General features: G+C 44.5%; 1 protein-coding gene across 2 annotated transcripts in view; it reads right to left on the bottom strand.

Annotated features, from left to right (window-relative positions):
• TBC1D22A (TBC1 domain family member 22A) overlaps window positions 1–12,192 on the bottom strand; it is a 138,111-nt gene that overhangs the window by 93,106 nt on the left and 32,813 nt on the right. For both annotated transcript variants that reach the window (XM_081330153.1, XM_081330152.1), the window contains 2 exons: window positions 5,219–5,347; window positions 2,749–2,811 (listed from right to left, as the gene is read on the bottom strand). In XM_081330153.1, coding sequence (XP_081186279.1) covers window positions 2,749–2,811; window positions 5,219–5,347 — 192 coding nt within the window. The remainder of the gene's footprint in view (window positions 1–2,748; window positions 2,812–5,218; window positions 5,348–12,192) is intronic.

Raw genomic sequence — 12,192 nt, 5'->3', positions numbered from 1 at the left:
TGTTTATAGGAACAGAAATATATGAATATAATATTAAGTAAAAATAGAAAATAAATAACAAGATGATTAATGAGGAATCAAGGTCTCAGTTAGCCACGCTAGCACCAAGATATTAGTGATATTGTTAAACACATTGCAATAAAAATGCAAGAACCATGTCTAACTCTTGGGAAATAATAACATTTATAACAGAATTTAAATAGTGTTGATATACAATGTTCAGCTAACAAAACTGAATTAGCCATTATATAGTATAGTTTTATGGAGATTCCATATATAAATATTTGCTGAATTTGAACAAAGAGATAACAGCAGTGAAATCAGCTAATTCCAGCCTTTTTAGAGAGTATGAAATTAAGAAATATAAAGCAGTAAGAATTAAATAGCTTGAAGAAAAATACATTTTTTTTAAAAAAAAGGCCATGAAAGCATATTCACATGCATAAATGTATATATTAATATTCCTTTATATACATCAAGTCCCATGAGTCTTGTAAACAATCTTTGTAGCTGTAATATTAACATTCTGATATGCCCAATTATGGAGGAATATTTCAAATGGTGGGCTGCTGTAAATGATTCTTTGTATGTAGATGTTTTGGGAAGTTCATGCTCTCTAGCATTCATGCATACTTATTCTAATTAACATACTACAGACTTTACATATTGAGATTATTGAGATGTATTATGTTATAGGATTAACATCAAGGCTCTAAAGGTTTTACAATGTAGGAGTAATATCAAGGGAGAGTAGGATAGCTTATTTCTCTCTAAAGCTTACTGTGTAATTGCAGATTTTTCCCCCTGCCCTATAATCTGAGATTATTCATTTCTTGTGAATATCATTAGGCCAATGTAGTAGACTGAGCTAAAGAAATTCTTGATATACTCTAAAAAAACTTAGTAGTTGAAAAATGGAGCTTACGTAATCTGAATCCCTTGCTAATCATGCAATTAAAAAACAAAAAAGAGGTGGGGACAATGAGGGGGAAAGGAAGAAGTGCCTCCAAGTCCCTTTTAGAGATTCTGGATCTGTTTATGCTGAATAAATCTTCAGTAATCGGATTATTGGGATGAGAATAAGCATTTATCTACCCTCCAAATTAAATTTACCCACTCTTTTTCTAGGATACTGAAAGGTAGGGTAACAATGAAGTTAAGAGTTCAGTTTCATGAGATATACATCTGGGCTTCCAGATACACATACATTCTTGAATAATAATAATAATAATAATAATAATAATAATAATAATGATGATGATGATGATGATGATGATGATGATGATGATGATGATGATGATGATGGAAGAGACATTGGAGGTCATCTAGTCCAGGGCTTTTCAACCTTTTCACCCATTGTACCACTTTTAGGATATGGCAACATCCGAGCACCACCAGTCACCTAGCAAGGTGTCAAAAACTTGATGACCAAAAAAAAAAAAGGAAAAAAGTGAAGTACAGGTAGTCCTCGACTTACAACAGTTCGTTTAGTGACTGTTCGAAGTTACAATGGCACTGAAAAAAGTGCCCCCCAAGCCACAGCCGAGCAACACACCTGCCTGCCCGCCCGGTGGCGTTCTTCTTCCTGTCTGAGGTTTTCATTGTTGTGAGCATTTCTGTTGAGGATTGGCAGCGGGGGTGGAGTGGAATGGTTGTTTGGTTTTTATTCCCCCTGTCTGCTGGGTGGTTGCAGCAGGTTTTGGTCACTTCATATGACCCTGGGACACTGTGACCGTCATAAATATGAATCAGTTGCCAAGCATCTGAATGTAAATGACAAGACCCTGGAGATGCTGCAACATTCCATCTGATCGGTGCTTCTTCTGGGCTCAGAAGATCTGGCGCTGATCCTGGCGCTTCCACTCAGTCCTGACAGCCCTGCAGCTCCAGCCGTCTCTCACTCAGGCTTGCGCGGTGCTGCCACCGGTTCAGCTCATTCCCCTCCCCCACTACTTTTCTAGGATGGTTGCGTACCACCTGCCAGGTGCCAATGTACCACAGGTGGTACCCGTACCACTGGTCAAAAAGCCCTGATCTAGTCCAATCCCCTGCTCAGGCAGGAAACCCTATACCATTTCAGACAAATGGCTGTCCAGTCTCTTCTTAAAAACTTCCAGTGTTGGAGCATTCACCGCTTCTGGAGGCAGAATGTTCCATTGATTAATTTCTTCTTAATTCTAGGTTGCTTCTCTCTTTGGCTAGTTTCCATCCGTTGCTTCTTGTCCTGCCTTCAAGTGCTCTGGAGAAAAGCTTGACTCCCTCTTCTTTGTGGCAGCCCCTGAGATATTGGAACACTGCTATCACGTCCCCCATTGTCCTTCTCTTCATTAAACTAAACATACCCAATTCCTGCAACCGTTCCTTATATGTTTTAGCCTCCAGTCCCCTGATCATCTTTGTTTGAGGTAATACAAATACAACAGAGTCACCTAGTTCAGACCCTCATGAATATACTGTAGTGTAGACCTAGACTGGTAAGATTCAAAACTAGGTGAGATGTTACAGAAACTTCTTGCTTGAATGAAAGCACAGCTCTCAGCACAATCTAAAGCCAATTTTATTACTGAGGAGAGCTGCATGCTCAGAACAGACTTTGAACCCTTCCACATTTTCGACTAAACAATACAATAATTTAACATTGGCAAACCATACACATCCAATAAGCATTGCTTATAAAGAAATACCTTTTTCAACATAGCATATTCTAACTCCCCAAACACAATTGAAGAATCTTACGGTTATACTTGCCTCTGTTACTTTGGACTGAAGAATTAAAGCTTCTGGATTCATGCGAGGAATATCTATATGAATCTGTAAAAGAAGCATTTAAATTCAGAAACCTTCGAAACATACTAGCAGATTCAAGTCAGACGTGATATTGCAGGTTTCGCCTTTCAAAAAATATTTTACCTTTAGCTTTCTAAGAGCCTTATCTTTTAGAAAGCTTTATAATGTACACTTACAGTTAGTTCAGTATTATGAGTGGTAGCTAATATATTATTTTGTGTTTAAAAATTCCCTGCAGGCCAAATGCTTCTGCAGGTACAAAGTGACAAATGACATCCTTGATATTTTCTTTAATCAGTTAATAGAATAAAAACCATCAGTTACACAAACACCCTCAAAATGAAGACAAACAATAAGACACAGGAAACAATTTATGCAGATGATTTTCATAGCAACCTTTGGCTAAGAAGATTTAAAAAAAATGTTTCACAAAAGTATACTAGCTTTCCAGAAGCTTCAAAAAGAAATGACAGACATCCAAATGATCTATTCATCCAAATTAAGAGGGGGAAATTATATTTATTTTTTTTTAATTCACTGTATATACAACTACCATATAATCAATCACATTGGTGAATCTTATAACCTCTAAACATTGGTGGATTACAGACCCATAGCTCCAGTAAAGGTAAAGGTAAAGGTTCCCCCGCACATGCGTGCTAGTCATTTCCAACTCTAGGGGCTGGTGCTCATCTCCGTTTCAAAGCCGAAGAGCCAGCGCTTGTCCGAGGACCTCTCCATGGTCATGTGGCCGGCATGACTAGACACCAAAGGCGCACGGAACGCTGTTACCTTCCCACCGTAGTGGTCCCTATTTTTCTACTTGCATTTTTATGTGCTTTCAAACTGCTAGGTTGGCAGAAGCTGGGACGAGTAACAGGCGCTCACTCTGTTATGCGGCACTCGGGATTCAACCCGCCAAACTGCCGACCTTCTGATCGACAAGCTCAACGTCCTAACCCACTGAGCCACCGCGTCTCTAGCTCTAGTAAACTGCTGGATAAATTCAGTGATGAAGCTGAACTTCAGCAAGTTTCTGAAGATAATGACAAATATTCCAGCTTTGATCTAACACAGAGATTTCCAAAGTACATTTTACAGGCATTCATGGATAATCTGTGACAGAAAGACCTTGTCTTCAGACTCTCCTGAAAATCATAATTTCTCTTCCTCAGCAATGAACAGAACCAAAGCCAGAGGGCGCTATGAGATTCAATTTATTTAATAGATTTATTAATAGCAGAGAACTGGCTTGCTTAGCACATGCAGAGTTGGAAGGGACCTTGTAGGTCATCTAGTCCCTGTTCAAGCAGAGGACGCTGTACCATTTCTGACCAGTGGCTGTCCAGTCTATTCTTGAAAACCTCCAGTGATGGAAGCACCCACAATTTCTGAAGACAAAAGTTACCTCTGTCCATAAACAAAGCCGGGGTTCTGAGAACCAGGACCTATGGGAAACCATAATCTACATGGGGCTGCCCTTGAAGACTACTCGGAGGCTCCAACTGGTGCAGAATGCAGCCGCACGAGTTGTGGTGGGGGGGTGTCCCGACACTCCCATGTAACACCTCTACTCTGCGAGCTGCATTGGCTTCCGGTTGTCCTCCGGGTAAGATTCAAGGTGATGGTTACGACCTATAAAGCCCTAAATGGCATGGGTCCGGGTTACTTAAGGGAGCACCTGCGGCCGGCATCAACTTCCCTTCGTCCAGTGCGCTCCCACAGAGAGGGCCTCCTTAGGGTGCCGTCGGTCAAAGAGTGTCGACTGGCGGCCCCCAGGGGGAGGGCGTTCTCTGTGGGCGCGCCAGACCTGTGGAACCGTTTACCGGTGGAGCTCCGGATGGCTCCCGACCTTCGCTCCTTCCGACGTGACCTAAAAACATATTTATTTGAACAAGCCGGCCTGGTCTGATGGGTTTAGGGGTATTTTAATGTTATTGTATTAATTGTATTGAATTGGGCTGTAATATTTAATATTTTGTAATAATGCCGCTTGGGGTGTGTGTGAAAGCCCTAATAAGCAGGCATATACATTGAATGAAGGCTACTGCTAAGCTTGTAAGCCGCCCTGAGTCTTCGGAGAAGGGCAGGATATAAATGGAATTAAAATAAAAAATAAATAAATTTTTGTATGTTGTATTTTATTGTATTGCCCTGTACACCGCCCTGAGTCCTTCGGGAGAAGGGCGGTATAGAAATTAAATAATAATAATAATTATTATTATTATTATTATTATTATTATTATTATTATTATTATTATTATTATTATTATTATTATTATTATTATTATTATTACCTAAGGTGTTTCTTTTGATCAGATAATCCCTTTTACATGTGCATTTCAAATGACAAAAAATAACAGGGATATTATTGCTACACAACACACTTCTGAAATTGCCCTTATTAGAGTGATTTTAACACTTCCTTTACCTGTCTGTACGTATCCTGGTGAGTTTCTTCATTTCTTGAATCATAATATTGTTCAACGAAAGCAAAGTATTCTTTCCGTTTTCTTTGCAAAGTGCCTTCTCGCCTATCTGTATTTGCAGGAAGATAACCCTACAAATTGAGAGGTAAAAAAAGCAGTTCTTAATCCATTAAATGAAGAAAAAAAACAGTACTATGATATCAGGCATTTTAAAATTGATTTCAATCAGCAAAATAGCCAAGTAAATTTGGAAATTTGAGCAGTATTTTACTGAACCATTTTGCCAATTACTGCAGTGGAGGCCCAGTTTATATTGCGCTACTTATATTTTTATTTTAGTATTCATTGTAAAAAATATTATTCTATTATCCAAAGGAATAAGGTCTACCAAATTTCAAACAGACTGAAACTTCATCTAATTAAATTTAAATTCAATCTAATTAAAAAGGTACACAAATAAAAAATATTACATGAACAGAAAAAGCTGATCTTTAAAACTTTAAAGTAAGCTAAGATACGCTGTCTTTGCAAATAAATCTAGCATTAATGTAAATAAGACTTTGACAACTTTCCAGACACCCTTACGCGATTTTGCATAATGGCACAGGCAACATCATTAAACAAGAAAATTATTTTTAGAATGATTGAAATCTTAGGAGACTGCAAGATGTACAATTTTTCAGAATCGTTACTCTGAAAGCTCACAAATTTAGACAGTCTCTTGAAATTAACTATAAAAAGTGCATCACAGGAATTATATCATCAATCCCTGAAGTATAAGAAAAGAACATGGCCTGAGTCATCTTCATCTTACAGTCTTGTAGATGTTAATATACCCATGTAAAAAGGGCAGTGCAAAATAATTGAAAACAAGTAAGATTAATTTACTTTCATTCCCAATTTATTTTCAGCACCAAAGAAGAGAACATCTCTATTTGGAACTCCATTACTTCCACAAAATTCTTAAACATCCATTTTCTGCTTATTTTCTTATGTATATAAACTAAGATTAAAGAATAAGGGACAAAATGAGATAACAATTTGTTGGAAAATGAATCTGAAATCCTAATAAGGAATGGTACATGAAATTACTGAGAGTTGCTGAATGTGAGTCAAAATTCAAATACAGGCAGTCTTCTCTTAATGCCTGCCCTGTTTTGCGGCCATTCAAACTTACGATGGCATTGTAAAAATAACTTTATGACCAGTCCTTGCAGCATCTCTGTGGGCGTGTGGCTGACATCCATGCACGTTCACAACCGTTGCAGCATCCTGTAGTTATGTGATAACCATTTTGTGCATCACAGCCAGCTCCTGACAAGCAAAGTCAATGACAAAGCTGACAGTAAAATCACAAGCCATGGTCATGGGATGTCTTGCTTAATGACCATGGGTAATTCCCTTAACAACTGCTGCAGAAGTGAAGTGGTAAGACCATCATCGTCACATGACGTTTCGCTTAACAGCTGCATCACTTAAAGACAATTGCCAGTCCCACTTGTTCTTAAGCGAAAACTATCAGTATAGGGATTTTTCCCCCAAAAAAATAAACTGATTCAACAGAAATGGGGGGGGGGGAGAGAATCAGTTGAAAGAATACATACACCTATGTGGAAATCCATGTATTTAAAAAAGGAAGTATTGTTAAAAGCATCTGGGCAAAGAGATATACTGAGAAACATAATACTTCTACAAGAGCATAATAATATTTTGTGCGCAGATCTAGCTGTTGCACCTTAAAAAATAAATAGTGAAATTAAAGAAAGTTCAGAGGAGGGCAATTAAAATGCTCAAGAGACTGGAGCAGCTTCCCTATAAGGAAAGGTTGTGCCATTTTGGAATTTTTAGTCTAAAAAGGAGGCAAACAATAGGGTTTGTGATTTACAAAATTATGCATAATGTAGATCAAATGGAGCGGCTTTTCTGGAACCTGAAACTGGATCCTGGAAGAATCAGGACAGACAAAAGGAAGTATTTTTTATACATTACATAATTAAACTTTGGAATTTGCCACCACAAGAAGAGGTGCTGGTTACCGGGTTGGCTGGTTTCAAAAAAATTTGGACCAATCTACATAAATCATGAGGATGAATAGCTTATTAGCCTCAATGCCAATGTGACTGCCTCTGAAGACCATCTGCTGGAGGATGAGTGAATTGCCCTGTGCAGTTGGTTGGCCAACAGACAATGTTGGACAAGACAAGTCAGGGACCTGATCCAGTAAAGCACGATTTAAGTTCTTAATGCAACTAACTCGAAGATGTGGATTATGCTTTCTGGAAACATAAAATGATTATGTTATGGCACAGAAGTAATGGGCAATTTCAGATAATCTTGGCAGTTATTACAAATGAAATAACTAATACATTTTTGTCTTGCTTGCTAACAGATTCATTTTGCAAAATGAACCCGGATCTGCCCAATGCTAATCCCGTGCCTAACAACTACACCACACATATTAGAATTTATGGCAGTGAGGGACAATAAAACCAGGCATACAATACTTAAATACTGTATAAATCTTAAGTTTTAGGAAAGATGACTTCAAGCCCATGAGGAAAAAGTCAGATGCAATCTGTTAAGATCTACACTAAGACAGGGGTGGGAATCTACTGTCTGGTTATTCAGTTCACTCCTTTTACCTACTGAACTGTCCAGGGAAAGTTAAGCTCAATTACCATTATAGCCAAATCAGAAAAGCTGTTATTTAATCTCTATTTACCGTATATACTTGAGTATAAGCCGACTCGAATATAAGCCGAGACCCCTAATTTTACCCCCCAAAAGTGGGAAAAGTTGGTGACTCGAGTATAAGCCGAGGCTGGGAAATGCAGCAGCTCACCTTATGCTCCTCTCCAGAGATCTTCCCTCAGCAGCGGCCGGCAAAGTAGCTCGCACGCGAAACAAGCCCGGCAGAGGAGCCGGAGCGGCGAGCAGAGGCGCCCGGCCCAGATCCTGCAAGGCCCGGCCGAGACACGCCCCCAGCAGCGGAGCTGCTCCGGCTCCTCTGCCGGGCTTGTTTTGCATGTGAGCTACTTTGCCTGACGCTGAGAAGACCCGCTTGGGCACTCGGGTTGGTGTCAGTCTCCGCAGGCCCTTCTCGTTTCCAGGAACGTCAAGCGCGCTTGGCTCCCCACCCCCACGGCAGGGCAGGGCAGGGCAGAGCAGAGACTTGCTCGCCCTTCTGACGGCCCTGAAGAGAAACGAAGGGCTTGCAAACTCCCCGCGAGAAGCTGGGCGAAGCGCGCGGCTGGGCGAGTGTGTGCCTGCGCGCGTATTTACGAAAGAAACGCTCCGAGAGTTCTTCTTTCTCCGCCCCCTTGGGGGGAACTCTAGCGACTGCTGTAGCCGCGCTTCTCTTCTCGGCTCCGAAAATAGGGATTTCTACTCTCTCTCTCTCTCTCTCTCTCCCCTCCCCACCCCGCATTCTCCTGCCTCTTCGATTGCGACAATAAAAGGGCGAAGGGTGCGCTGGTTTCTTCCTCCTTCCTCCCCCCCTCCCCTCCCCTCCCCGATTGTCAGGTGAGGCAGCTGGAGGTCTGGCCGGGAGATTGTAGCCGTTTTGAAACGCCGCGTCTTGAAACGCCCGATCAGCTGATTTTCGGGTGGAAGAGCCGCGGCTTGAATCTGTTTGCATCTGCCTGAATTAGACCGAAACGGCCTGAATTTGACCAGAGTTGCTTTGTAATGGCTGGAGGAACTGCAGAGGAGGTCTTGCCGGGAGATTGTGGCCGTTTTGAAACGCCGCGGCTTGAAACGCCCGATCAGCTGATTTTCGGGGCGGAAAGAGCCACGGCTTGAATCTGCTTGTATTTGTTTGAACTTAACCAGAAACGGCTCGTAATGGCTGGAGGAACTGCGGAGGGAGTGAATGCTCCAGCCTGGAATATTTGGAAAGGCTGGGGGAACCGGATGAACTGCAGCTTAAGCGACTGTTGCCGGAGGAGCCATGGCTTGAAACGCCCCAGTTTTGGGGCAGCGTTTGCTTGTTCCCTCCCTCCCTCCCTCCCTCCCTCCCCTCTAAATCCTTCCTTCCTTCCTTCCTTCCTTCCTTCCTTCCTTCCTTCCTTCCTTCCTTCCTCCCCTTTCCCTCCTCTCTAAATCCTTCCTTCCTTCCTTCCTTCCTTCCTTCCTTCCTTCCTTCCTTCCTTCCTTCCTTCCTTCCTTCCCCAGCCCTAATCCGGAAAGTGGAAGGAAAGAAGAGTAAAGGCTGGGCGGAGGAGGAGGGGAAGTTTAAAAAGGGGGCGGCGTTCCCTTTAAAAAGCCGCCCGCCACGCCGCGCTCCCTCGCAGCACTCGCGGCGGCTGGCTTCTTGGCTCCCGGTCTCCCCCAGGCTTCCCGGCTGTGATTGGCGAGCGAGCCTCCCGAGCTCCGGCGGCCGTGACATCAGCAGAAGCGGAGCAAGCAAAAGCGAAGGGGGAAGTCTCCCCTCGTCCCGGGAGACTCTCGCTTCCCCCCACCCCCCACCCCCCACCCTCCCTACATCCCGAGCCTTCCAGATCTTCGCCTGCCTACTCGCGAGCAGGCATGTTTTCCAGCCAATCCGGGCCTGGGAGCAGGGCGCCGGCGGCACGTCCACTTTCCCCGCACTCTCCGTTCAGACGGCGCCCTTTGAGCCTGGAGTGATGCGGACGTCGGAAAAGGGCGCCGGGCGAAAGCAGCGAAGCGGGATCGCCGCGTGCCCCCCACTCCTCCTCCTCCTCCTCCTCTTCTTCTTCTTCCTCCTCCTGGTCGGCTTGACACCCCCATTTCGGCTGCTTCGCAAACTGCTTCCTCCACCCCACCCCACCCCACCTCACCCCTCCCCGCAAAAGATGCCGGGGTCGACAGCGTTTTTTCTACCCGGAACAAGCAAACACGCAGGCAACCCTGCACTATTCAGCTCAGTGAAGTCACGCTTGAAACGGCTTGAAACGCCCGATCAGCTGATTTTCGGGGCGGAAAGCGTGCGGTGTTGTTGTGTTTTTTTTCCTCCCCCCGAAAGTGAACGGCAGCTTTCCGTACTAGTGTATTGGCATGTCAAGACACCAGCACAAAGACCAAGGTACAAGGAGCCCTCCTTCAGTCATTATTGAAACATTTGATCAGCCCAACTTCTTCTTCTTCTTATTATTATTATTAAATCTGTTTTTTAACCAAGCGTGACTTCACTGAGCTGAATAGATGCCGGGGTCGACAGCGTTTTTTCTACCCGGAACAAGCAAACACGCAGGCAACCCTGCACTATTCAGCTCAGTGAAGTCACGCTTGAAACGGCTTGAAACGCCCGATCAGCTGATTTTCGGGGCGGAAAGCGTGCGGTGTTGTTGTGTTTTTTTTCCTCCCCCCGAAAGTGAACGGCAGCTTTCCGTACTAGTGTATTGGCATGTCAAGACACCAGCACAAAGACCAAGGTACAAGGAGCCCTCCTTCAGTCATTATTGAAACATTTGATCAGCCCAACTTCTTCTTCTTATTATTATTATTATTAAATCTGTTTTTTAACCAAGCGTGACTTCACTGAGCTGAATAGATGCCGGGGTCGACAGCGTTTTTTCTACCCGGAACAAGCAAACACGCAGGCAACCCTGCACTATTCAGCTCAGTGAAGTCACGCTTGAAACGGCTTGAAACGCCCGATCAGCTGATTTTCGGGGCGGAAAGCGTGCGGTGTTGTTGTGTTTTTTTTCCTCCCCCCGAAAGTGAACGGCAGCTTTCCGTACTAGTGTATTGGCATGTCAAGACACCAGCACAAAGACCAAGGTACAAGGAGCCCTCCTTCAGTCATTATTGAAACATTTGATCAGCCCAACTTCTTCTTATTATTATTATTATTATTAAATCTGTTTTTTAACCAAGCGTGACTTCACTGAGCTGAATAGTGCAGGGTTGCCTGCGTGTTTGCTTGTTCCGGGTAGAAAAAACGCTGTCGACCCCGGCATCTATTCAGCTCAGTGAAGTCACGCTTGGTTAAAAAACAGATTTAATAATAATAATAATAAGAAGAAGAAGTTGGGCTGATCAAATGTTTCAATAATGACTGAAGGAGGGCTCCTTGTACCTTGGTCTTTGTGCTGGTGTCTTGACATGCCAATACACTAGTACGGAAAGCTGCCGTTCACTTTCGGGGGGAGGAAAAAAAACACAACAACACCGCACGCTTTCCGCCCCGAAAATCAGCTGATCGGGCGTTTCAAGCCGTTTCAAGCGTGACTTCACTGAGCTGAATAGTGCAGGGTTGCCTGCGTGTTTGCTTGTTCCGGGTAGAAAAAACGCTGTCGACCCCGGCATCTTTTGCGGGGAGGGGTGAGGTGGGGTGGGGTGGGGTGGAGGAAGCAGTTTGCGAAGCAGCCGAAATGGGGGTGTCAAGCCGACCAGGAGGAGGAAGAAGAAGAAGAGGAGGAGGAGGAGGAGTGGGGGGCACGCGGCGATCCCGCTTCGCTGCTTTCGCCCGGCGCCCTTTTCCGACGTCCGCATCACTCCAGGCTCAAAGGGCGCCGTCTGAACGGAGAGTGCGGGGAAAGTGGACGTGCCGCCGGCGCCCTGCTCCCAGGCCCGGATTGGCTGGAAAACATGCCTGCTCGCGAGTAGGCAGGCGAAGATCTGGAAGGCTCGGGATGTAGGGAGGGTGGGGGGTGGGGGGTGGGGGGAAGCGAGAGTCTCCCGGGACGAGGGGAGACTTCCCCCTTCGCTTTTGCTTGCTCCGCTTCTGCTGATGTCACGGCCGCCGGAGCTCGGGAGGCTCGCTCGCCAATCACAGCCGGGAAGCCTGGGGGAGACCGGGAGCCAAGAAGCCAGCCGCCGCGAGTGCTGCGAGGGAGCGCGGCGTGGCGGGCGGCTTTTTAAAGGGAACGCCGCCCCCTTTTTAAACTTCCCCTCCTCCTCCGCCCAGCCTTTACTCTTCTTTCCTTCCACTTTCCGGATTAGGGCTGGGGAAGGAAGGAAGGAAGGAAGGAAGGAAGGAAGGAAGGAAGGAAGGAAGGAAGGAAGGAAGGAA

This window comes from Vipera berus (assembly GCF_964194415.1).
Source record: "Vipera berus genome assembly, chromosome: 6".
Taxonomy (NCBI): domain Eukaryota; kingdom Metazoa; phylum Chordata; class Lepidosauria; order Squamata; family Viperidae; genus Vipera; species Vipera berus.
Note: the sequence above shows the minus strand (reverse complement) of the source record. Positions and strands in the feature narration are given on the sequence as shown.